Below are 26,461 nucleotides of genomic sequence, written 5' to 3'. Positions count from 1 at the left end.
ACGAAGGATAATTACGTAAAACGAATAATAAATAAGAAATTGTATCGTTCGTTGCGCGAAAATTCTCTACGCGACAGATCTATATTGAACAAGCCAGAAATTGTATAAATTCAAGCTACCCTGATCTTACAGATGCCAAGTAATAGACAGACAATAAACTTCCCAGCAATTTCCCCAATCTCTACTCCTCTAGCTCCTCCCATTAAACCACTACCAACCCTTCGAACGAACAGCTCTCCCTGTTATCCTAAATTCAAACCCCCAAACATCCCAAACGCAAGTTCCCTCAATTCTATTTACACCAGTACTCTCCTCTTTCTTCCTTTAAATTCGATCCAAGCGCAGTTCACCGTCAGAGAGGCAAAGGATAACAACAGAAAATTGAAACAAACACTTGCAACACAATAATTTCTAAGTCGCAACGGAATAGCGTTAGTATTAAAACTGCGATCGCCAGAAGATACAAGCTTCATACAACATTAACTTCCTGTTTACTAAAGAGTCGCATGTACATCTCGCCTCTTGCTGCCTGTTCCGGCAAACAAAGCAGTAAAAAGGAATCGCGATGACGTAAACGGCATTTGAAATAGCGGAAGGACTCGAGGGGAGAGCCGCAGAGCGCCGCGGGGCTCTTGCAGCGGTGTCGAGCCGATTGCAGGTTCAGGCGCGGAACGCATCGGGCCGTTGAACGGGTTGCAGTGTCCGCAGGGCCGGCACCGCGTCGCCTGAGCCGCGGTCTCGGGTTGCGCGCGATTCGCGCGGGCGCCATCGCTCGATATCCGCTGCGGCAAAACCATCTGGTTCCTCTGGTAGCGGCCACGCCGGTGGTGGTGGGAGCAGCCTCTGTTTTATTTCTGTCCCGGTGTCCATCTGCACCGGGGGGCCAAGGAGGACGACGGCAGATCGTGCAAGTTTTCAGCAGTTCGTCTTCGTCCCGCGTTCGACCCGTACCAAGACGTCTTCCGCGATGGAGGACAGCTACACGGTGCACAGGCGGCGCAAGGCGGCTGCGAGGAGGCGCGAGAAGACGCCCGACCCGTCGTTGAGGAACCAGCAATTAGTAGAAACATCGGAGGACGAGGGGGAGAGTAGAAGAGCTAGGATGGAGCAGATGGCGGAGGATGCAGAGAGGACAGAGGTGGAGGAGAGGGAGAAGAGGGTCGTGCAGGAGGAAGAGCCGTCGAAAGCGGAGGAGAGGACGAAGAGGAGTCCGTCCAAGTTTGGGGAGGTTGATAACGCGGTGAAGATGATCAACGATCAGAAGAGGTCCCCGTTAAAGGAGTTGCAAACATGTGATAACGACGCTGAAGGTGAGACCGCCGCGCGGTCGGTAAAGAAGGAGTTGGTGGCTAAAGTGGATAACGGAAGTCCGGTAAAGGACGCGTCGAAGAGCGACGAAGCGATTGTTGTAAAGGAGGCTGCGACAGAGGTTATTTCTAAGGAGAAGTACGAGGATGTTATACCTAAATCGAAGGAGGTTGACGCTGATATTGATCAACGGGTCGAGCCGCGGAAGGTGGAACGAAGGCTGAAGAAGAAGTCGAGGGAACGCGTGGAGAGACATGGTCAGTCTACTGATTCCAGTGATATGGAGGAAGTGGAGAGGCATCCGCGGAGGACCAAATCGCCGGAAGGGAGCAAACTGCGGACGAGGAAGAGTGCCTCGAGGAAAACCAGCAGCGGTGACTTTGACGCCGCGACGAAAGACGTCGTCGAGAAGCCACCGCGGGAAAAGAGGTCGAGTAAACCGAAGCTGGAGGAGCTGGAGTTTCAACCGAAACCGGAGAGACGCGCTAGAAAGTACAGTCTAACAGATGACGCTGAAGAGGATCATAAAATGAAGAAAAGCGAATCTTTTCCTAGACAAACCGCGGAAGTGGTTGTCATGAGGAGATCCTCATCCGACGTGAAGAAACAGATAATTCCATTGAGCAACGACAGCCTCATACAAGACTTCGCCAAGGCCCAAATGGAATACTTGAAAAGAGAGCAGAACATCCTCGATCCTGACACACCGGACGTGTTCGAGGACGCGGAAAATGGGATGACACTGAGAAGAAGAAAATTCAGTACAACTTTAACGGAAAGCGAGGAAGACGTCGTGGCGAAGTCGATCGAGAAAATAAAAGCGCCCGAGGTGAAGAAATCCTGGTTCTCATGGCTACCCTTCCCGTCCAAACAGAAGAAAGACGAGGAACTGGAAGAACAAAAGGACCAGGAGGAACCAAGTAAACCAAAGCCAGCGAAAGAAACGGAAGTCAAATACCTACAGGAGGTGCAGCCAGACGAGGTGAAGAAGGTCACTTTCATGGACTTTCTGCGAGCTCTGAAAGACGTGGTTGTCGAGTTGAAGGCGTTCATGGCTCAGAATCCCAGGGAGATGAAAATTCTCAGAGGGATGAGGAACCGTTGCATGTCGGAGTTGATGCTGGTCATTATTTATTGCGGACTGGGCGCGTTTGTCTTTCGGTACACCGAGGGGGCCTTCGAGACTTTCTACAAATGCGGCGTGAAGCGGGTGAAGCGCGACTTCCTGGACAGTTTGTGGAACTACAGCCACAATCTGAGGGAGGACGACTGGAAGAGCATGGCGCGGCGGAAGTTGATGGAGTTCGAGGAACAACTGCACACAGCCCACGAAGCGGGCGTGCATACGTACAGCGGGCAGAGGAGCTGGACTTTTTTGAACGCCATCGTGTACTGTCTGACCGTCATTACCACCATTGGTGAGGAAACCAGGGTAACACTCGCGGATGAAGTTGGTCACGAAGGGAAACAAGGAGGGCTCGATGTCGGATGAAGTGAAACGATATGTCGTAAAATGATTTACGAGTCTTGTATTGATTTTCCAACTGACTAATACAGTTGTGTCGAGGGTCGAGTGGTACCAGGTTGCCGAAAGTGCGCACGCGTTCGCTGGTACCGCGGAAAGTTTTTGAAGGACGTGGCGTTAATTATTTTATGTTCTGTGCGTGGAAATCCTGTTGCGGATGGCCGCTTAGAGGAAGAAAGTCTGTGACTCGTATTGTATATTCACGTTGCTAGCAGTGATTCTTGATTAATTTAGGAGTTAATTACCAAAATGATGAATAATTAAATTCCTTTTGATGGGAGGCCTCTAATTAAGGTCTCTATCGATTCATAGTTGCCACTGGGATAAATTTAATTCCATTTAACCAATAAAATATTAAATACTAGGATATCAATCAAGCATTAAATGAAATATTGAAGTGATCTCATTTCCAAGATTTTGCTTTAAATAATGATTATTCAAGTCAATCGTGTCATTGTCAGAAAATGCAACTGGTTTGCTAGCAAACAACCGCCAAATGGTACCACTAAAACAGCTAAAGTTAGACCGAATGCCACCGCGTAATTGGTATCTCCCAAGTTATTTTCGTCTCATAGAGATATAGAGACGCAACGTGCTCGAATCTCTTTAAAAGTCCAGCTTTCATCGCTGATTATAAGTTGCGAAACAATTCCATGTATCGGAGTGTCTCGTTAATTAAGAATGTTCCCGGCTATTTTAGGATACGGGCACATTTCACCCAGCACCAACACCGGAAGAGCTATCACGATAGTTTACGCTATCTTTGGGATCCCGATATTTCTGATAATATTAGCCGATTTTGGTAAGCTGTTCACACGCATCATCAAGTTCCTCTGGGCGTTCGTGAGGAGGCTCTACTATACCGGAAGTTGCCGGAAAGTCCGTCGAACTGGTCCTGTTCAGGTAAAATCTGCTATAAAGTAGAGTGCTTTCTTTAATTTGTATTTTATTACTTTGTTGTTGTTGTTTCCTCTCTTCACTGTTTCTTGTACTAATTTTATTCCGTCTACGTTGCCTCGCAATCTCCACTAGATCAGTCGTTACTTCAACTATCCCTGATTTATATCTCCCTATGTAATACTGCTTGTGCCATTTGTTTCAATTGAGTATGAATATTGCAGTACCATTTCATAAATATAGATCTACACATTTACAACTATATACTGTACAGATTTGATAAATTGATTTCACCTTGTCCTATGCTCGATATTACAAGCTCCTGTTTCATCAATCAAAGTTACTTCAGTTGTCTATACTGTATCTTCTGCACTCTGCACTATAATTTTCCTGTCACTTCATAAATAAATACCAACTCCACATCATTATTAAGTATATATAGACTCCTTCTAAGTAAATCTGTTGCTCCATCAATTAAAGTATCCATCATATTATTTATTCCAGAGGTAAATCCCAAAAATAAGTTCCATAACACCAGCAGAAAGGATGCAGATTGATTGCAGACTCCATATGGATCCATCTTTCCTCGCACGTGTCTTTTCATTATCAGCAACATGCATAAATCGACTTGCGCAAGCAGTACTAATCAAAAATGATACCGAAGTGTCGCAGGTGGATGTCTTTCCTGTTGGCGCGTCGCTCCTCGAACCAGCTTTCCCGCCCTACACAGTATCATCCATGCTCGAGATTACAATTTTCCCTCGCTAATCTAAAGCTCTTCGATGAAACAGGAGGTGATGAAAGGCGTGCAACTGGTTTACGACCTGGCAACATTCAAGAGGCCTTCGCAAATAAACCCAGAAGATATCGAGGAGATGCAGAAACAGACGCAACAGTCTCAAACGGTCCTGAATCTGGACGGAAACGCGCCAGAAACACCTGCCACACCGGCCATGTCCACGTTCGCCATCGACGACGAGTTTAATCTACCGATCTCCGTGGCCATCTTCATTCTGCTCGGTTACATCTTCATCGGCGCCACGCTGTTCTGTTTGTCGGAAGGGTGGGGCTTCTTCGAGAGCTTCTATTTCGTCTTCATCTCGATGAGCACTATCGGCTTCGGCGATTACGTGCCAAAGGTGACGACTATCATCATGCCTCTAATTCAGCGAACTTTTCTATTTTCTATCATACTTCATTCATTTCTTCCGCCCTAGATGAGGATGTCCAGTCGTTGCTAGAATAATTCGAAGAGACATGTTCGTTGCAGTGATTTTTTGCGAGCAGTTCAGCTCGTTCGATTTCTTTTATCTTTTTGTTTCATCAGGAATAAATGAGTTCCAGAGAATTAGTACTTTTTACTATACGATTATAAATAAAAATTGTACGTTATTACATGCGAAAGAACGGAGAATTCCTTTTCGCACGGTCCTTTGTTAAGTTCTTGTATACAGTACGTAACTGAGTATCTCTACTTTCGAATCTCTTAACTCCGAACATTTCTCTTGGAACGCGTACGTCCTTCAATTTTCATTTGCAATTAGCGTCCGCTTTGTATCTGACTAGCGGAATGCTCCCAGTCCTCAAAGCTCCTCTTCAGTAAGCAGTGTCGATGATCACGTATAATTAACTTATTCTCTTGCTTCTTTCTTTCACGGTGGCGTTCAGATGGTAAGCTTTGAAAATCAAAAAGTTCATCACCAAACAAAACAAAAAAAAAATAGAAAAAAAATATGTACATCACCGTATATACACTATTCCGTACCGTGCTTTTCGCATAAATCACACTTCAGCACAGTTGCACGTGTTTTCTTAGAGAAATTAAAACCCGCCCGACGATAGAATTAAACGAGCGCAAATTAACAAATTGATTGGTTCGTTGATCTAGCATCCCGTATACATGATGTGTTCGATAATATACCTGGTGTTCGGCCTGGCTCTCACGTCCATGTGCATCAACGTCGTACAGGTACGAGTATCCATAACAATTTTCAATTCATTCCTACATAATTTCCTCTCGCGTTCCTTGTCCACTTATTAATTAAAATCTAAATAAAAAATTCGGTGCACAGGTGATGCTATCAGACTCATTCAGGCAGGCGAGTCAGAAGATAGGTGCGACGATCGGTTTCGTGATCGCTGAGGAGGATCGATCGGTTAATCCAGCGACTCCTCCGCCTGTTGAGGTAGCCGACGTCCACACCGTCATCAAAGAATCCAACAGCGAGGAGAAGATCGCTCCCAAAGCCAAGCAAGAAGACGTCGACTTGTAGAATCTGTTGAAAGAATAATCATAGCTGAATTATACGATTGATCGCTGCGTTCGCACAACCAGCACCAATGACACGCGCGTTTCAGCCTTAAGACGTCTCTAATTCGTCCGCTCGCTTAACGAGCAGTGCGTCCAGTGAAGAATCGATATCGTGGAAACGAAGTCGGTAAAAAAGTACACGCATAAATATATATACACATATACATATATAATCTATTTTGAAACTTGGTGCTTGAGTTCTCAAGAAATTGTTAACGCGACTACCTTCTCCATATGTATTTGGACAGAACGTGGTCGAGTCGGGTCGATTAGTCGTTTCAGCAGCTGGTGGGACACGCAGGAAATCAACTGATGATAAAATTGCTGGCCGCACCAGTAGTCGCCACAGAAAACGCTCGTGATAACGAATTCCTTCGTGTCTGGTATGAAACCACCTTTGGAGAGTCTTCTGGTAACGGAAGGTCCACTGGTGTTTCAAGCGATTCTTCCTTTCTTCGTTTCATCCGATGGGAATTGGCTCGAATTGCAACCCGATGGAATTAATACTTTCTGTGCTGTATGGATCCTGAAACTTTTGTTAAGGGGGCAATGTAATTCTTTAATTTAAAAAGAAAGAACAGACGCTTTTTCTCATAATTAAATATCCTAAGGTAACGCTTCTCCTTTTTGGCTTTGAAATTTCGCTGAACTTTGAAACTTTCACACGGCACGGAACGTATTAATATTGTTTAAGTCTTTTTCTTATTGTTTTCAGTCTGTTTGGTACTCGAAAACTGCGTCCGATTATTATTTCCGCTTGTCGTGCTCAACTTTTCACTTACGACCGAAATGATCGAAACAGTCGAGGCTTTGTCGCTACGAACATAGCGTAAGCTGTACAATATCTTGTTACAAGTATTCTTATCGAACGAACGACATCGCACGCGCACAATCAATACGCATAATGTCTAAAACAAACAAAAATCTTCTGAGTATCCTAGCATAAGTGAAAGGGATTTCCGGTTCTTTTTAATTCGACGATAAGGACGAAAGTATGGTAACGCCAGTAGCCGCTCTTACCATGATTGTTCGCGGGCCAGACGTGAGGATTGCGATTTATTTTTCGTAGTCTAGTGTCTATCGACAATAAACACCACCTCGTACTTTGTATATTTTGTAGATTATAACGTCGCTGTATTTTGTTCCTTTTCTAAGTTCTTTTTATATTGTACACCGTGAAACATTTAAACGGTAGCGGCTGTACCGACTGAGAAGCGTTCGAGACTTCCGGTCCCTGACCTCTGTTTGGATGTTTCGCCTGTGAGAAGCAAAAACAGCGTGATTTTATTGTTTTCACGACCCTCCGATTCCGTTCGCAAAGTACATGTGTAAAAAATGTACCGACGAACGCGACACTTTTATTTGATAATGTTAACGATAATGTAACTGTAATCTGCACATCGTGAGATAAAAATTTTTATATAAAACTTTATTACGTATTAATATATAGTTTATGCTCATTGATCGTTAATTATACAAATGATTGTATTTATGTAATCATTGCCTCGCAACGCACTGCGTTTTTCAATTTCATCGTTTCTCTGCGTATCTTTTTTCGACTATAATTTAAGAATAATTACTCCACGGACTGAAAAGTTTTCTTCGCGAGATCAAATTACTGAGTTCGTTAAGTATACAGAACAGAATGAAGGGAAAAAAAAGAAAATAGGAGACGAGGAGATACATTTGGCGGACGAACCGGAGGGCCGAAATAAATTTTCGCCACGGGAAGAGGAAGAAAACTTGTGCCTTTTTAAAAATGATCTGTATTAGCTATTTACATTTTATCAGATACGATAACAAATTCCTGTATAGCGGTTAAATGATAGAAACAGATGAACAAAAAAAAAGAAACATACGGTGTGTATTCGTTGCTACATAAGCGGCAGAGATATACTTTTCTTCTTTCCTACGATTAAAAAAAGAAAGCAGATCGCTTAATGTCTATTACGATGTCTTTGCAATTTTACTACACATATATAAGTTCACGTAAGAGGAGAAAATCGAGACAGGCGAATAAATTGATTACAGATAACGAGCATTTGTTATTATTAATACGATCGTAATAATGATATCATTATAAAACTTTATTTACGAATAAATGTTTAAGACATTGAAATCTCCCCGCTTTTAATTCAAATACTTGTTTATATATTATAAAGATAATCAATTCTCAACTGCGAGTGTACATCCAAGATTTAAATAAATATAATTAAAGAACAATTGTATTTCAACCACTCGCGATTAAAGGCCGCAAAAAATAAGTTGTACCCGAGCTGAACGTTCATTTCAATTTATTCAAGACAAACACGCATAAGTGCATTAATATTCCATTATGAAAAACTTACATTATTGGAGAATCAGATGTTACAACTTTAACAATTTTTTTAAACATCTCTTACAAAACAAAAATATTTTTAATACTTATGGCGCTATTCGTGTGACGAGCGCTGAAACTATTTGGCTAATAGTTTCACCACTCACCGAGTAATATTTAGTTTTTTCTTTCCATGGCAGACGTACTTGAAATGTAACAGCGTTGGCAGCAATGACTGTCAGACGATAAACGAAAACTCGGTGCATATTCAGCGAACATCAAAATGGCCAAAGGATGACAACATACGGCTGTCAGTTAAAGGAGAAAGTTGATATCGCGAAGAGAAACGAGGGAAAATGTCTAACGTTCAGTATGTGGATGAATTGGTCAAGGAATACCTGCTCTTCAGGGGTTTTAGTCAAACCCTGAAGGCTTTTGATAACGACTTGAAAGCCGAGAAAGAAAAAGGCTTCCGGGTGAGCGTGCAAGAAATTATGATAGAAAGAGAGAGAGAGAGAGAGAAAGAGAGAGAAAGAAAATATATGAAAACAAGACGTTTTTGAATGATTAGAGTTAATTAAGATATCGCAGTAAGAAGGAGCTAATCAATGTACTGCTCTAATCCATTTTGAACACCGAATAGCTTAGAGTTTTAATTGAGAGAAACATTAATTTCTGTTTCAACGTATTTTTTGGTAGAGAGCACGTTTCCTTACTTTTTTTCTGTTCACCAGGTTGATAAGATCGTCGATCAATTGATGCAATATATATATAATTACGACCTAACGTCACTAAGAGAATTATGGGGGCACTTGGACGTCAGAATGTTCTCTCGTTTGGAAAGTCATTTTACTCCAGCCGTGAGAAAGTTGGAGAATGCAGTTCTGAAAATGTACCTGGTTAATGCAGCGGTGAACAATAAACAGGACCGGATTCAAGAGTTCTTTACGAAAATGACACCAGAGCTGCAAGGCCACTCAGAGTGGAAAGAATGGTTTGGTAAGAGCTTCTGTTTGTACACATTTTTGCTACAAAATAATCTGTACTGTGTTTAATTCCCTTTGTACTTTCACAGCATTACCATTCGTTAAGAATCCTGAAGACAATCCAACATACTCTGTCCACTTTAGTAGACAGTGGCAGGATACTATGTTAGTGTCCCTGCACAATTTCCTTGCTACTATTTTCCAAGTAGGTGAAAGGTATTTCGCATCGTGCCTCTCATATTACAAGTCTTGTCGCTTTGACATAGTGGAGAAAAAATGTTAACTACAGTACTTCCGCATATAGTAATTCAAATCATGCAATAAAGTATGAAGAGTATTCTAATATTCTTGTACTCTGCTTCTCTGAAAAATTAATACATAAATCTACAATATTACTATGTAACTTCCAATGGATGAAAGTATAGCACTACATTAACGATTGAATTTTTTAATGCTTTACAATTATAGTGTATGCCCCAGCCAACGTTGCTTACAATAGACGAGGATACAAATAGATTGAAGCGTCTTCAGGAAGAGAACGAAACGCTGAAGCAACGTTTGAGCGAGTCCGTCAAGATAGAAAACGTGATGGATATAAATCCAGGGCCGGCTCCGCAGCATCCACCACTCATGGACGACTTTTATATCATAGCACAGTAAATATTTCCGGCTATCGTTGCATGCGACCGAAGTAATAGGACGCGTTACGCTAACTGCTTACTAACATTTTTCTTACTACTTAAATAGAGAATCTCCTTTGTTAGAAAATCCTAAAACTCTGAGAAATCTGATAAGAAACATAGGCGGTGGTTCTAGTCCAATTTTAAATAGAAAACCCGGGACGAGTACGAAGAAGGTAGTCGAGCCGGAAGCAGCGTCGACGAAAAGAACGAACGCGAAAGGAAAAGTAAATTCGATCAGTAAATCCGAACCTGTTAACAAAAGAAGCATGAGCTGTGATTCAAGATTGACAAGCTCCAGAAAAAGAGATTCGTCTATCGATGCCGTAGCCGAACGGAAAGCTAAAGATAAAATCGACTCCACTTACATTCTTCTTAGTCAGGTAACAAAATTGTTTCTCATTGTTTTACGATCTTAATACACTTAATAATTATTCTACTAACGGGACATTATTTTTAGGAAGAATATACGGAACACAAAACGTCGATAATTCAATGTAAAAGTAATGCCAGCGGTTCGTACGTTGCTACAGGTGATGCAGATGGCATCATTAAAGTATGGACCCCGATTCCTTCACCAAAGTAATTGATTACTTACGATACCGGTTTTATATCTGAAAACTTAAAATAATTTTATTATTCTTTTGTCTAACAGGACCGTCACTACATTTACTTCTACCCCAGCAAACTCAAACAAAGCTATTACAGCACTAGATTGGATATCAAAGAATGAACGTTATTTTTTACACGGTGATAATAATGGCCTGATTCAATTACATGATACCCGCGACTGTAAAACTCTATGGGAAATTCATCACGAGAATTCTCGGATAATCACTTTATTATGCAATCCAACAGAGTCCACGTTCGTGTGTTCCGTGTCCGACTCGAACGAAGGAAAGTTGTTATTATACGATATAAAAACGCGAAAGTTAGAAAGAACTCTGCCAATGGAGCAGAATGTAACCGCATTATGTTCTGCGTTCAATCACAATGGGCAACTGCTCATCACGGGATTGTCTAACGGAAATATTTTAATACACGACTTGAGACGGAACGAGATTATCGATAATATTAGCTGTCACGCGAGTCCAGTGATTGATATTGAACTAATAAACGATTACACGAACATATGTACGCAAAGTGAGGATGGAAAATTGTGTCAAAGAAGTCTGAATCATTCCGGGAAAATTTTGTGGGAAACTAAAATTAAGGTGGAGAAGAATACAGTACACGGGAAGTTATTTACTTTTGACCAAAGCGGTAACTACATGCTGCTCTGCACGCAAACTGGAGGAAATATATATAAAGTACGTGATTGTATTTAATAATTTTCTTGTTTAAACCTGTACTAAATCTAAATTTCTCGCAGATGCCGCCAGGAGCACAAGCAAAAATTTTAGAATTAGGCGGACACAAAGGTACATTGTGTTGCGACTGGTCTACTGCCAATCAATCCGGGACTTGTATAACTGGTGGCGCGGAAGGCAAAGTACGAGTGTCGACGTTGCTCTCGCCATGATACAGAAGTAAAATTAGTATTTGCGTGAACTCATAAAACATCGTATAAAATTTATAAGATTAGCTCAAATTTTGTAGATATTAAACACTTAGCGCGATCAATGTTACGAAATATCACAATCGTAATCGTTGGACGATGAATCAGAAGAATATTTCATTTAAAGGACACATTCGAAGTAATATAAGATTAAGGGAAAGATTTAAATATTTTATGAAGAGTATAATGAATGGAAACGTATCATGCATTAGTGCAGTCGTGTACATTGTAATTCTAATCTTTAAAATGGAATCAGGGACTATCAATTGTAAAATGTACAGATAATATTGTAATTGTAAAAAAAAGAATACAATAAGATAGCTTATCAGTGGGCGCCATTAATCAATAGGACACATGGGAATAAATGAGACTTTGTAAAAAAAAAAAAAAAAGAAAAAAAATGACAAGAACAAAATTCGACTAATTCATGTAGCGTAATTATCATGTGTATACCTAATGGTAGAAATCTAATGGTACAACTGTAAGAGGTACAGGAACTTGTCAATAAATATTGGTCAATTTTAAAATACCTTTACGTTATTCTATTTCAATGTATTCTCCATAAGCTTCAAACACAATTAAAATATTAACATAAAATACTGATAATTTCCTCTGTACAAGATTTATACACTGCCTGTATTAATAATTTAATTCTTACCCTATTTGCCTATCTTAACAGGATAGGAGTTTTAAGTGTGGTTTTCTCATTGACCAACGATTAAACGGACCCGTCATATCTAACTGCGGTGACCAATACCGTCTGAGAGCTTCAATTATTTCTGCAGGCGTTATCGGTTTTGTTACAGCAACCTGCTTAATGAGTAAGAACAAAACGTATAACATGTTTTTTTATCAATTCGTTCTTTCAAAGTATATCGAAATTATCACAAACCTTGCCATGATAATATGGTTTATATGTACATGGATTAACATAGCTAAGTCTAAGTCGATCTATTGCATCCCCATATATTTTATTTTGATCTTGTCTCACTAACATTGCAAAATCTACAATTTGTGCTACTACCTCAAATGCTAGATATCCCAGAACAGTATATGCTTGCTTTGATATTGTTATATCACCTAAATAATATTGAAACGTAAAATTATTACCAAAAATAAAAGTGTTACTGTACATGATATACTCACTTTCTGGCATTATCCAATCATTAAATTTGTGCCGATTCTTATTCGCAAAGGATGCATTGCGTGCTTTACTAAATTTTAAATATCTAGCCTCGTCCATGGATCTTGTCATAACTTCAGCACGAATACATCTTTGTTGCTTAACCTCATCCACGGTAGATGAGTCTTCAAGGAGTTCACCAGTATTATCGATTAAACTAAGGAAACTATGAACTGGTCCCTTGTGTTTAGATTTTTCTGCATTTTCACCTGGTATAGTATCTTCTGGTATATCGTTATCTATTGTCTTGTGTATGGAAGCCTTGAATTCTTTCAACTCTGTAAAATAGTGGAATATGTGTCAGTATAACATAAAAACTGAATAGCTTATTCAAGTAGTCATCCATGCGTGTAAAATTTACCTAAATATTTTAGAAGACGTTGCAATTTAACCTTGTCCTTTCGTAATAAAAAGACCAGATCCTCAGCGGAAATGCAGATGCCTTTTTTCGCGTTTCCCCGTCTTTCAGAAACTTCACAGGCTTTTCTTATCATCGTTCTCATCTGTTGCAGAACAACTTCTTCTATGATTTTTGCAGACTCGATCAACGGCTCACTGCTGTCTCCAAATCCATGCATCATTTGCCGAATTTCTGTAAAACATTGTTCCCATTCATGTAGCATTTAAGAATAAAATTACAAATAAACGCAAAAGACTGACATACCGGCAGTGTAATTCACAGGTTCGTTTCGCAAAAACTGTGAATCATTCGCTGGTTTAGTAAAAGATGCTTCAGCCATAATTATAAATTATTTAACAACCTCTACTTTAATTAAACGTAGGTAATATTTTAAAAGAAACTTGTTGTATTGTGAATAACAAATAACATTAGCGTATGAACATATCAATTGAGCATAGGTTATGTTTATACTCATTCAATGAAGTACAAAACAACAATGACGACAGGTATGGTCACGTGATAGACTTTTCATTGGTCTATTTTGAAGCACGTGCAAAGATGCGCCAAGTTAATTTTAAACTCTGTTAAACTATGCGCTATTGAAATATAATTTACATTTTAAAGGAGAAGGTTGGAAAAACAATTATTGTAAACATCTGAGAAAGAATTATTGCTGTAAATATTGTGTTTACAAGTTAAACAATTAAAGAAAAACTTCTAATAAGGTAACAGTTTCTCAACGTAGCAATATACGTTCGCAATGTATAATAAAATGTATCGTCGCGCTTGAAACAATAATGAATTGTCGTGTAATTGTTTTAACAATTTTTCTAGAGATCACACTTGACAATGCGAAGTTATCGCAATGTGGCGATGTCGTGATTTCTTTGTGCAATGTGAAGTAGGTTATGAAATAGAGGAAAAATGGCGGATAACGATGTAAACGGTGATTCCGATGAGGTGCAGCAGGAGAAATCACAGAAAAAAGCAGCGAAATACGATAGCGGAGCGGCAGATTTAGAAAAAGTCACAGACTATGCGGAGGAGAAAGAAATATCCTCGTCTGATGGGTTTTCATGCGTAAGCGCCCGCGAAATTTTTTATTATCCCACGTGTTTGTGATTGTCAACAACGTTTATTTAATTTCTTTCATGTCAATAGAAATTTTCTGTTTTTACCTTAAAAATCACATGTTTGCTGTATCTTAATGCACGCGCATGAACATTTATAAGCTCTTTGTGTAAAAATATAAATAATTATAGAACATAACCTATAAAAACATTATATGTATATGAAACGATTAATGGTGAGTGTTAAATACAATTTATGTACTATAGGCGTTAAGTATAATCGGAGACCGACGGAATAAAGAAGCTGCGGAGAAAAAAGCAAGAGAAAAGGAATTGCTGAAAATTCCTATTAAAAAAGAAGATGTTGACCTCATAGTAAGGCATTTACCATTGTTTCTATTTGTTTTATATTACAAATAACGATCGTTATTCGTTTACTGTACCTTGAACGGTATTTCTTAAATTGTCGCATTGACATTTTTGTTTTATCGCAGATGAAAGAAATGGAAATAAGCAGAAATGTTGCTGAACAAACGCTCAGAGAACACAGGGGTAATGTTGTGGAAGCGTTGATCACATTAACAAATTGACTTGTACAGCATGAAATTGAAACAGAATACATTCACATAAGTCACAATTTTATTGTAAGTTATATGATCTTAGGAATTGTTATCAGTTTGGGTAACTAATAATTTATTCGTGTATATTACAAAATATATTCTAAGCGATTCTGTATAGTTTTCTTTTTATTATTTTTTTCCTATTTGTGTACTGTTTGTTACGGGCAGGCTAAACGAGAATATATTAAGGGATATATTAAATCTCAGGAAAAAGTAATTGTAACTTAGATTGTATCTGTTATCATTGAGGAGTTACCTCTTGATAAGATTGTAGCTTTTATATGTGCAAAATGTACTTGATGTTTTAGTTTAAAGCAAGGTATACTGTTTGCAAAAGACTTGAACCATTTACAATAGCTATATTTTTCCTCAATAATAATAACATTTGAAAAGTTGAACAAATTCTAGTGCAATAAAATTTCCATGTTGAAGATTGATTATGTAAAATAAATTAGAAATTATTCTTGCAATTATTTCAATGATAATGTGACTGTGATTTTCCACTGCACAGATTTCTTTTCTTTTCTTTTCTTTACTTTTTATAATTATCATGTCTGCAGTGAGTAATTTAACAAATTGTATAGGTGTGTTTTGGGTTTTATGTTGTTTATATTCCCCTCTTATCCATTGTACCTATAATAAGAAAAAAAATACTGTGTTATTGAATAGAGTTAAACACATCGACGTCAGTTTTAAATAGTTTTCCATGCAACAAAAATACAACCCGTGGCATACAGGCATTACTAGCACGGAAAGGTAGGCTTATTTGATTGTTATCAAGATAATAGCTTTAGATTTATTATATTTTTATATCTTTTCTTCTGGTCTGCAATCCCGTTGCTACGGCATGTGTCTGGATTATAATTTTTATTGGTAAGATCATTTTTTCCATATTCTTTATATACCTCGTATTGGATTTTTTTGAATAATGCGACGTATTTTTCTTTTTTAAGCAGATCCACGCAAATGAACTGTGATTACAGCCACGCAAATGGTCATTTTTCTGTTATTCGTATTCGGTACTTTTTTCGCAATTTTAATGTATTGCAAATCGTTGGGCAGGTATGAATTACGTTTTAGATAATTTAACGCTCTGTTTCTAGCATAATATTGGACGTTCTAAAAATTCAGGGGCATTTGAAATTTTATTAATTAACGTACTGAGAATAATTAAATGCAAATTGGCTATCATTAATACTGTAATTTTATGTGTATTTATATCGCCAAGGATTCACAGAGGAGAGCAGAGAGCAGAGCATTCGAGAAATTTAGATCATGATCGGATCACAGACCAAAGTGACCAGGATGACAGTATAAACCCCAGGACGTTACAGTCTTTCCCAAATTGTGCAGTCATGGAAAGACCACCCACTTATAGCGAAGCTTGCAGCGCTCCGCCACTTTATGAATATCCTTTGAACAGAGTACGTTACGTTTACTATAACTTCTACTTTGAATAATTAGCTAAAAATTGCCAACTAAAACGATTGATGAAATAAAAAAATGCAAACGTTCATTTTTTAATATCGCTTTGCACATTATCAGGTGACGACAGATAAAATCTAACTTTATCGCTCAGCGTATTTACTTCTGTTTTGCAGGCATCTATGTTCGAACCACCGCCAGTTTATCCAGATACCCCAAAGGCATGTGAACGAGTATCGCATCCGATCAATCAAGAATTTTTGATTACGAATCACATATAACGCGCATAAATATAAATTTAAGCGATCAAAATACATAGGTAAACAAAATCTTTATCTAACGCACGCAATAAAAGTAATTTTTTTAATGAGGATCTGTATCTTTCTGATATACATACAGGACAATTCACTACTCGTTTGATCAATTTTTACAGCTGATACTACACCGCAAAACCAACAAAAAAGTTTATGTAAACCTAGGTCCGATTTGCAAAATGGCAAAGAAAATTGGGAATTTTGTTTTTCAGAGAAACAGAAGTTTCACTCGTACTATTGATTACATCCTCCAAAACGTAAGTCCCACAAGAAAATGACAAAGAATATTGGAAAGAGCAATAAATTTACTATTACAATAGTCCCTAATTTATCCTGAAACTCGAAAATAGGTGGAGTAATAAAAGTTTAAACTTATCTCGGGAGACAAAATTTGTAAATTGCGAAAACTTTGATCTCCTATTTAGGTAATTAATTTTAGACGTGGTGGGCAACAAATTTGACAAAACCTTCATTATTCAATAAGCTTTCTGATGATATAATCAGTTTTTTATTCCGCCGTACGGAAGTAAAGAAATTTTGTGTGAAATGATGAAAACTGCGGCTTAAACTTGCTAATTTTATTTCAATACTTTGTATACTTCCCGCTTTAGAAGTAAGAGAGAGAAAGATATATAAAAAGCTATAAGAAAGAGTGAGACAGATGATACCTACTCTCTTCAAGAACCCCTGGCGCCATCTCTGTAAAAAGTGCTCAAACTGGTCGCTCAGCGTTATCGACAGTGAAGTGAACTACTTAAAACTACTAGCGCCATCTATACGGGAATCACTGAAACTAATACCCGACTAGGTTCAGCGCTTCTCCAACAGATGGCGCTAGTAGTTTTAAGTAGTTCACTTCACTGTCGATAACGCTGAGCGACCAGTTTGAGCACTTTTTACAGAGATGGCGCCAGAGGTTCTTCAATAAGGTACGTAACATCTGTCTCACTCTTTCTTATAGCTTTCTTATATATCTTTCTCTCTCTTACTTCCAAAGAGGGAAATATGAAAGAAATTACAATAAAACCAGTAAGTGTAAACTGCAGTTTTCACCCTTTTATATAAAATTTCTTTGCTTCCGTGGGGCGGAATAAAAAACTGATTATATCATCAGAAAGCTTTATGAATAAGGATGTTTTTCTGAAATTTTCTGCCCACCACATCTAAAATGAATTACTTAAATAGGAGATCAAAGTTTCCGCAATTTACAAATATTGCTTCCCGAGTTAAGTTTAAACTTTTGTCACTTCACCTATTTTCGAGTTTCAGAGTAAAATAAGGGGCTATTATAATAGCAAATTTATTGCTCTTTCCAACATTCTTTGTCATTTTCTTGTAGGACTAACGGTTTGGAGGATGTAATCTATAATATGAGTGAAACTCCTGCTTCCTTGGAAAAAAACAAAAATCCCAATTTTCTCTGTTATTTTTGCAAATCGGACCTAGGTTTATATGAGTTTTTTTGTTGGTTTTGAGGTGTAGCATCAGCTGTAAAAATTTGTCACACGAGTAGTGAATCACTCTGTATATACTTTTTACATCGCTGAAGTAAATCCAGAACGAAAGCATATTATTAAATTAACGAGATACGGGATATAATGAAAGTCACGTACAAATTCTCATGATTATATAATGAAAATGTCATTTATTTGATGTGGTGCAATGACTTAAAGTAAATGGAAAAATGAACGTTTGTATGAGCTGGGTTCGATGAACAGCAGTCGTGTACTTCGAAAAGCTACCACTGCTGAACTATTCGTTACAAAAAAGCTTCGTTTCCTTTCTTTTCTTATTTTCCACGAGTTTAAATGCAATATACAACGGAAGTGTGTATTCAGACAGCAGCGCAGTAGTAGCCAGCGTAACACGGACATGCTGATTTTCATGATGAGGTAACACTTGTCTTACTTGTACTTAGTTTATCAAATTATCCAGTCATACGCTCATGCAGATTGGTTCGAAAAAGAATTGCATCTAATATTTCTCGAACTGTCGTACGGTATTAATATTTAGTGTTTCGTTTTTTTGTATTTTTTTTCTCTTTCATTTTTCTAGGAAAAAGACATTCAACATTACGAGTTTCATGAGATATTCTTTTTTTTTTTCGCCGCACAGTCCCAAAGATAGAATTATGGGTAGTAGAATGGACGTAGACAATTTTCTCGTTCCTTCTTTTTTTGCTTCCAACATTTTCAAAAATCTGAGCGAGCACATACGGCCAAAATCTGTTCCTTAAACCGCTTACGTCGTTTCGTTATTCTTTACGCTATATTCTTTTTTTTTATCCCCCCCTCCCCCCACGTTTTTCTTCTTTTCACCATTTTTGTCGTTTCATCTTTGTGTAAGCCCTAACGATCTACTACGACTGAAATAAACATCGTGTAAAAAACGGTGGAAAAACCTTCTCTAACTATTTTTCCATAGGAGTTCCATATCTTTTTACCTCCCCCTTTCAATCTCGACAGAAATACATTATGTATATGGCGTCGTAACACGAGCGACACAGGGAGGGGGGGTAAAATGCATGTACGTGTCGAGATTAAAAGGAACGGGATACGATACACATATACAATTCTAATCGTATTAATTTGTCGTAATTACATTACATTTACTTAAAGCATTGCTAGTGTGTTTCAAGGAACATGAGTTTAGCACAGTCTGTAAAATAGAGAATAAATTATAGTTGGTTATTGTACCCTTCGTTAAAAGTATAGTTCCGTTTCGGTTCAGTTCTTATAAAATACAAGTTAGATATGTACAGTAAAAACCTTAAAATCGAAAGGGACGCTAGATTTGGGACTGTCCGGAATAGTAGCGACCTTCTTTCCTTAAAAGATAAATTTCTTGTTTTCTTTTCTTTTTTTTTTCACTGGCTGCCAGGATCGTCAGAGGGTTCTAGAAATGGTTGTGATTACAATTGCGGTTAATTACAGTGGTCTTATCACAGAACATGTATGGCATTAAATCTTCGATATCATTACTCCCTTGTAATGGTAGGTGTATTATTTATATCTCGTATTTAAAACGTTCGGTAAAGCTAGGTCGGAGGATCAGGAAGCCAGTACGGTACTAAATGATGATTATTGTTGTCTGCTTTTTTTTTTGCGTATCTTGTCGGTTGCCCATAATTCAGATCATTGACCACACACAATTTTTGCGACTTCCGTTAATTAATTACACAAAAAACGATTAATATTATCGTACTACGTAATTGACTAACTTTTTTTTTTATTTTACATAACTTCGTTTAATTCCTTTTTCCTGTTCTTTTTCTTCCTCATAAACGCGTGTCATCGAGTTCGTTCGTTTTTTCTGTTTTTTTCGTTTTTTTCCCCCGTTCAACGCGAGACTCTTGAAACGGTCTCCAATTTAATACACGTATCCAGCGTACGAGTACGATAGACATTTCAATAATAATCAACATAAAATTCATTAAATTATGGACAACCCTAAATTTAATACAATAATAATAATATAATAATAATATAATATAATAATATAATAATAATAATAATTCGAATCTATCACTTCGTCTACTATGCAATACTCGAGAAAACAAAACAAACTGTGCCTAGTGATATAAAGGGGGATAGGGAATAGAAGAAAAGGCCGCGTATTGATAGAGTAAAGGGGGTTTAGGGCGGTATCTGCAGACAAAAAAATATACAAAAATACGGGGCACAGATTGCGTAGCATTAATAGTAATCATAGTAGTAGTCGTACATGTTGAGAGAAAGAGATCATAAAAAACACTAACTAGAATCATTTTTTCTCCGTTCTTGGAAGAATTCGACGTTTCCGTTTCTTTTTCCTTTCACGTTTTCCATTTAAAAACTAAAAAAATCACTATCGTTAATAAACATATCTAATTATCTCTTGTCACTTTGCCTCCGCGACGAACGTGCGTGGGACATCTCGTTTCATCCATTTTCTTTTCTTTTTTCTTTATCAAAGGAACAAAATCATTTATCTTTCTTGGTTTTTCATTTTTTTTTTTTTCTTAATCGTCCAGTCGACGTCTATCACAACTTCCTTCATGCGTCACGTGTGCCGTCTCTTCTTCTCAGTGTCTGGATCAATGTGTTTTTCAGCGAATTCCACCGTCGCCTTGGTCCTCTCATTCTCTGGTTACGTCTGATATCCTTCTCGTGATACGTAGATAACGGTTCACGGTGTTTCCAACAATCCTCGTTGCAGAAACGAAAGCCAAATTCATTTGCGAGACTCGTAGTCGTGCGCGTTGAGACAAATCGTTGGTCTGTAGTGCGTTTCCGTGTCGCACGAGGAAAACGCATATTTCTCTCCTGCGCAAGAACGTTAACATTTAATACACGATGCGGAATACCAAAAAAATTTCGTCCAAACCGGTTGGAACAAACGGATCGTGGTTGTATACGCGTTTCTCCAGGTTATCTTCCACCGACATACACGTGCTTCCTTTCTTCTTCCCCTCTCCTCCCTGTGATAGGTTTTCTTTCAAACGTCGACGACCTCATCGAATTGGAACAAAGTCTATAGCCATTATGGATTACAACTGCGTTTCTCGTCACGAACTAGCCGTTTTTAACCCGGCCGCGCGTCGTGCGGTGCCTTGTTTTGAACGATACTTTTATCATATCGGTCGATTACCACGGAGACCACAGTTCCCGTCGCGGTTCCTTCTCAAGTGGACCAGAGGATGGCGCACTAGGAAACATTTATTTAGCACTACTTGTATCACTGTACACAAAAAAGTCATGAGGGATGCAGTATAGGCGGGGGCGATGTGGAGGTCGTGCCCGGTGTCAACGGTGACTGTTTTCAGCTCTGTTTAACCCGCTTCCTGGGCGGTCCGATCGGTGGTATTTGTTGGGTGGCCAACGCCCGAAACGCTTCCGCTATGAGGTGCGGATGGGAGTTCACCATCGACTTGAAACCCGCCGTGTCCATCACGTCTGTCGCGTGTCTGCAAGACGAATAACAGGGATAAACTAAAACTCGTTTAACGTCGCCTTCTGTTAATCAGAAACATTTCTTTTTCTTTCGTCCGTCCGTTAATTATACATTTGCAATCGAATACTCACGTATTAATAAAATCTATGGCTTGCGCCTTGAGCTGATCAGCGCTATGAAGATCAGCGAGGATCAGAATGTCCGCTGCGTTCTCGATAGCTAAACTCGTGCACAACGCTTCCTCGCACATAACTTTCAACCTTTCTAACGCGTACTTATCAGCCGCGGCCAGCAAATCGTCCGCCATCTTCTCCAAATTCGCCGCCTTCCCGGTGTATATGAACCGTAGCATCTCTCTCAGCACCTCGTGGTCCACGTCGGTGATGTCCACGCGGTTCTGCTTCCTCTCCTCCATCTCGTGCTCGAACATCGCCGAGAAAACGGGACTTCGCGCTGGACAATAGAATTGTAAGGTGAAATAGGCGGATCTGCGAGGCCAACTCGAAGCGCCAACATCTTAGCAAGTCAATCTACCTGCGAGAATTGCCTTGTGCGCCTGAAATTCCCTCCCGCACACGGTCAGCGTGACGTCGCTAAATTTTTGGTTTTCAAATAGAAGCCCAAGGTCGTCTGGTAATCGACATTCTGGAACTTTGAATTGTATAGTATTACTTTGCCCAGAAATGTTCACGCTGTCCGCCACTACGCTGACCTGCAACATTTAGCCGCGTTAAAAATTTCGTTCGCGTTAAACGGTTAGGGGGTTGTTACAGATATTAAGTATGTAACATACAAAGGTATATACCTCACAGAATATCGTGAGTTTATCGTCGGGCAAGAGTCCGTTGGCTTCGTCCAGCAGGAAATCTCTCCTAATGAACTTCTTAAAACCCCAATCTTTACCTTGGACGAACCTATAAGCACGTTGGCTCTCTGAAAGCATAAGATTACCGCTGTTTACAGTTCCTGAGCGGGCGTAAGCTTCGAGAGAGAAAAGCAAGGGTTCAGAGAATTGTAGTTAACATGGATCTTCGTAGACCATTTTCAATTTTCCACGAAAATGTGATACATAAGAATCGCCATGTTTGAATGTACGTCTTCTTACATTCTATTCTTTATACGAACAGCAAGAATTGTTTAATGACGATACGGATATAAGAATGTACAGTCAGATATGTATGTAACAAATGGAAAACGAATGCGGATAGTGTTTTTATCTTTAAAATCTTTAAAATACCCTGCATTGCATCCGTTCACGTGTACAACACTTACCCATTGCTTTGGTTTCTTCTCTTTTGGCATTAAGAATAGAAAATTTGAACTTTGCTCTGACTTCGGATTTGTTGCACGAAACGAGGAGGAGGTATAGAGACAGGTAGTCTTTGCTCTCCTCATCCAGACCCTTAGGATTCACTCTTAGGCACCTAAAATCAATCACCGCTAATTTAAATTCGCTTCGCGCTACATTCGAACATCCAGAATTGATGCTGTTTACGTAAAAAAACGTGCTGCTTGGGCATCACAGAATTTTTACAAAATTTTGCATACAGTTTGTTAGTGGATAGCTCGTTCAATTAACGATTAACAAGGGACGCATGCATTACTTAAAATAATATTCTTGTCTCGCAATAAATTCTTAAACTCTACTCTCCGATTAGGTCCAATTTAAGAACACTCTTAGAGAAGAAGCAGATGAGATTAGTCCAAGGTTTGCAGCTGTTTGGTTAAAACTAAAAGATATCTAAGTACACACATCGATTATTAGAGGTCTAAATACAATTTAACAGGAAACATATATATTTGTTGTTATTTGAAAATGTTCGTCGCGACAGTGTTTTAAATTAGAAAGATAACAGTGAAAAATGAACGATAAGAATCTTATCGTCGCTTAGCAAAGGAAAGCGATGAATTTGAACGCGGCAAGAGGGCTACAGACATTTATTAATTACGGGCGTAATTGTGTTATGTCAGAGCGGGGGGGACAGCGGTTTTGGTATGCAATGCAAAGAATCTTAAACAATATCGCTAACGTCTCTACGAAAGGTACTGCGAAAGCGAAATTCCCCGGTGCCTCGTGCCGCGCAGCTGATAATAAACGGGCATAATCTCCTTCCGGATCTTACCATTTTAACTTATCGTTGGCCCCTGCTGAGAAGGTGGACGACTTTAGTACTTCTCCCATTTCCTCTCGGCAAAAGCTGAAGTTATTTATCGTCCACATGTAGCTGAACTTAACCACCTTCACCTGTGCACATAAGACCTTCAAATGCGACACCACGTCAGAATATATCCCGTAGAAGCTACCTTAATCTATCTACGCTAAGGGGAGAGAAAAGTATATTTTATCTTTTGCTCGAAATCTTTTTCATGCTACCTTAAGTCCAACTATTCTTTCTCGCAAATAACAAATCATCTTAGAATCCATAAATTACGCTACGATTACTGTTTATTCAATTGGTGGAGGGGATCGATCTTAAAGGTGTTCCATTCAAAATTCTCATTCTGTTTTGCACAGTTTAAGTGTAAAATCACTTTTAGCCAGCTGAGCGACAGAAAAACGATTCCGTCCCGTCATTGCAAACACAACGCAGAGCTACGTTAGAAACAGCTGCCGTTAAAATGCGAAGCAAAGGAAAAACCTAGGATTACTGTCCTTCGAGGTGGACGTCAAATGTCTTCCTCTTATCGCGCGTAGTTCAAGGAGATTTTCCGTTACGTTCTCTATATACCCTTCAGCTTAAAACAAAGCTGGTTAAACAGGTGGAATTATAAAATATATATATAAAGATGGATGCACGTGTGTCGAATGGTTTCCACGTCCTCGGATATATTTGTCCGCCAGTTTCGTCGCGTGGTTTCGAATAGAAATAAAAAAAAAAAGAGAACGTAAAGGTAGACGAGCAGGAAGACGAAAAAAAAGAGTTAACAGAAGCTCTTTTCGAGAGGGACGTCGAAGGTTCCTACGACTAAATTGATCGTGGCCTTGAAGTAGCGGGCAGACGAGCCTCGAGAAGTACTACAAGTACAGGTCGGAGAGAGCGAGAAAAAGATCGAGCCAGGGTCGAATTCAGCCTATATCTCTTACGTAATTGCCTCGAGGAAGAAAAAAACGCGCAGAAAAATGGACGTAACCCCTGGCCTGCTCGTTTCAATCAGACTCGCGAGACGAATGTGCTTTTTATATAAAGAAAATCAGCTGTGACACCTTTAAATGTATTTCGCGGGCTATAAAGTGCAGGTATGTCCTACTTAAGGTCATTTTTAAAAAGCAACGCGAGGCCAGCAGCGCCAGCTCTACGATTCGTTAATATCGCGTTGTGGCTGTTTCAGGAATGTTTTTCGTTTTTATATTTTGCAAGAACGCGAGGAAGTCGAGGATTTAATAGTGTCGAAAGTATTACAGCGAAGCCCGTGGGCTTAACACTCGGGTTTTGCTCGTTATGAAATAGCTTGGCGACTAGAAAATTGCATTCCAGTAGGGTCAAATGTTTCGATTCATCCTTTGGAATTCAGGTGGGCGTCGATTATGATGGGCAAGAAGCACGGTGGTGTGTAACGGGGGAGCAGCAGTCGCGGTGAAACTCGGTGGGGCTCGAAATATGCGAGGAATCACTTGCACCATTTACATACTCGCAGTAATTGCATACTTGCTCGTACACGTTACAGAAATTGAACAAAAGTTACCGTCTGGTAATTACCCTGATCGATGGAACGATTTACATTAAATTGTCCTTCGAAATTAACGCATCAAGATAATAAGATAATAATCGATAAAAGATTAATGGCTCCTAGTTGAGAAGAACAGTCTACCATGGTGTTCATTTAAATATTGATCCTTCGCGAGTCGACGAGGCTCGAGCCAGAATGCGCGTAGGCGTATTAATTGTTTAAACGTGTAGGAACGGAAGGAAGGTGGCAAGCGGTACTCGACGATCGTCCGATCGATCGAGCACCTCCTTTCCGCTCTGAAACGTGACGAGGCGTGCGTCCACTTCCGCTCGACATCGACGCTCGATGGAATTAGTACCAATATGCGAGGACGCGGTCAACGCAGGAGCGTTCTCTAGTTTTGTACGCGATATTCGATCCGAAAACTGGGAACGGTTGCGAAAGAAGACGCAGACGAATCGAGAGAGCCGGTGCGAGGGGGCAAAAGGAAGAGGAAGAGGAAGAAGCAGAAGCAGAAGAAGAAGAAGAAGAAGAAGAAGAAGAAACCGAGGTCGAGCCCCCAGAAGTCAATGATCTCTGACGTCACGCGTGTGCCCGACCTTGGCGAACGACGCTGAGCCCGGAGCCAAATCTATTTGTCTAGTTCACCTTCTCGACGTGGCCCTTATCTCGATCGGCCGTTATGCTCGTCGTCACCATGGCCACAGCCTTTACGGGGCCCTCGAAACACGGCTGGAACCGGAGCCTCCATGGAAATCACTTACAAGAAGGACATTGCGCAAGCCTAACCGCGCGTCATAGGTCATTGGCGATTACTACACCCGGTTAAGGAGACCTCGGAGCACGTTCGACGCTTCTTCTCCTTTTTTTTTTTTTTTTGGTTTCCTTTTATTTTAGATAGCATAATTGCCGTCTGTCTGGACGGTTCACTGTTTTTTATTGGACTGAACCAGTTTGGTCGTCTTTTAGAAGGTTGAAGGCTGTTGTATGTTAATTTCACCACAGCCCACCGTGGCCTAGCCACCTGACATCACTGCGTGACTATACTGAGTTAGTCCAACGTCGACTGCCTTCTTTTGTTTCTACTTTTTCAAATTTGTATTGGTTAAGATAGGTTTACTAAACAATAATTAATATGTAACGTATTAAGAAATATTAGGGTAAGCGCGTGCTTAATGTTAAAAATAATAAGAAACGTGATACATTCCTTTGAATTAAGTTTCAGGCGATATCCACGGTAAAATTACCCTTCGGATCGCTTTCGAA

The 26,461-nt window shown here is 39.4% G+C and overlaps 6 protein-coding genes across 10 annotated transcripts in view; 4 read left to right on the top strand and 2 right to left on the bottom strand.

Moving 5' to 3' along the window:
- Positions 1–924: 924 nt before the first annotated feature.
- LOC143428566 (uncharacterized) lies at positions 925–6,584 on the top strand. The gene is made up of 5 exons (XM_076903549.1): positions 925–2,726; positions 3,534–3,736; positions 4,522–4,869; positions 5,619–5,699; positions 5,803–6,584. Exons 1-5 carry the CDS (start codon positions 968–970, stop codon positions 6,001–6,003), a joined length of 2,592 nt encoding a protein of 863 aa, XP_076759664.1. The 5' UTR covers positions 925–967; the 3' UTR covers positions 6,004–6,584.
- Positions 6,585–8,560: 1,976 nt separating this feature from the next.
- Positions 8,561–12,111, top strand: LOC143427796 (WD repeat-containing protein 91). 3 transcript variants are annotated; one of them, XM_076902247.1, is made up of 9 exons: positions 8,561–8,834; positions 9,093–9,357; positions 9,434–9,549; positions 9,813–10,000; positions 10,092–10,407; positions 10,485–10,606; positions 10,680–11,334; positions 11,397–11,553; positions 11,624–12,111. In XM_076902247.1, the coding sequence occupies exons 1-8, from the start codon at positions 8,715–8,717 to the stop codon at positions 11,544–11,546; spliced, it is 1,932 nt and encodes a 643-aa protein (XP_076758362.1). In that variant the 5' UTR covers positions 8,561–8,714; the 3' UTR covers positions 11,547–11,553; positions 11,624–12,111. The 3 variants fall into 3 exon arrangements, with proteins under 3 accessions (XP_076758362.1, XP_076758361.1, XP_076758360.1); XM_076902246.1 differs by having other exon boundaries at positions 11,610–12,111; XM_076902245.1 differs by having other exon boundaries at positions 8,562–8,834; positions 11,397–12,111.
- On the bottom strand, positions 11,988–13,614 carry Spt3 (Transcription initiation protein Spt3). 2 transcript variants are annotated; one of them, XM_076902248.1, is made up of 5 exons: positions 13,430–13,614; positions 13,127–13,357; positions 12,729–13,043; positions 12,475–12,662; positions 11,988–12,395 (listed from the first exon to the last, which is right to left on the bottom strand). In XM_076902248.1, the coding sequence occupies exons 1-5, from the start codon at positions 13,503–13,505 to the stop codon at positions 12,255–12,257; spliced, it is 951 nt and encodes a 316-aa protein (XP_076758363.1). In that variant the 5' UTR covers positions 13,506–13,614; the 3' UTR covers positions 11,988–12,254. The 2 variants fall into 2 exon arrangements, with proteins under 2 accessions (XP_076758363.1, XP_076758364.1); XM_076902249.1 differs by having other exon boundaries at positions 11,988–12,392.
- A 436-nt stretch (positions 13,615–14,050) lies between these two features.
- LOC143428558 (huntingtin-interacting protein K) lies at positions 14,051–15,918 on the top strand. 2 transcript variants are annotated; one of them, XR_013102435.1, is made up of 5 exons: positions 14,051–14,245; positions 14,503–14,610; positions 14,730–14,879; positions 15,525–15,611; positions 15,839–15,918. XR_013102435.1 is itself a non-coding variant. In XM_076903521.1 (3 exons), exons 1-3 carry the CDS (start codon positions 14,090–14,092, stop codon positions 14,823–14,825), a joined length of 360 nt encoding a protein of 119 aa, XP_076759636.1. In that variant the 5' UTR covers positions 14,052–14,089; the 3' UTR covers positions 14,826–14,972. The 2 variants fall into 2 exon arrangements, 1 of the variants encoding a protein (XP_076759636.1); XM_076903521.1 differs by lacking the exons at positions 15,525–15,611; positions 15,839–15,918 and having other exon boundaries at positions 14,052–14,245; positions 14,730–14,972.
- On the top strand, positions 15,703–16,636 carry LOC143428195 (uncharacterized). The gene is made up of 3 exons (XM_076902914.1): positions 15,703–15,728; positions 16,084–16,279; positions 16,457–16,636. The coding sequence occupies exons 1-3, from the start codon at positions 15,703–15,705 to the stop codon at positions 16,559–16,561; spliced, it is 327 nt and encodes a 108-aa protein (XP_076759029.1). The 3' UTR covers positions 16,562–16,636.
- A 4,197-nt stretch (positions 16,637–20,833) lies between these two features.
- Positions 20,834–26,461, bottom strand: part of Rdx (BTB/POZ and MATH domain-containing protein rdx) — a 34,042-nt gene continuing 28,414 nt past the window's right edge. The window contains exons 3-8 of the mRNA XM_076903520.1: positions 23,650–23,771; positions 22,799–22,950; positions 22,332–22,459; positions 22,061–22,238; positions 21,658–21,979; positions 20,834–21,539 (exon numbers count right to left, since the gene is read on the bottom strand). Of these exons, the coding sequence (XP_076759635.1) occupies positions 21,395–21,539; positions 21,658–21,979; positions 22,061–22,238; positions 22,332–22,459; positions 22,799–22,950; positions 23,650–23,771 (1,047 nt within the window). The 3' untranslated portion in view covers positions 20,834–21,394. The remainder of the gene's footprint in view (positions 21,540–21,657; positions 21,980–22,060; positions 22,239–22,331; positions 22,460–22,798; positions 22,951–23,649; positions 23,772–26,461) is intronic.

Source organism: Xylocopa sonorina, chromosome 10, assembly GCF_050948175.1.
Source record: "Xylocopa sonorina isolate GNS202 chromosome 10, iyXylSono1_principal, whole genome shotgun sequence".
Lineage (NCBI taxonomy): Eukaryota > Metazoa > Arthropoda > Insecta > Hymenoptera > Apidae > Xylocopa > Xylocopa sonorina.
Note: the sequence above shows the minus strand (reverse complement) of the source record. Positions and strands in the feature narration are given on the sequence as shown.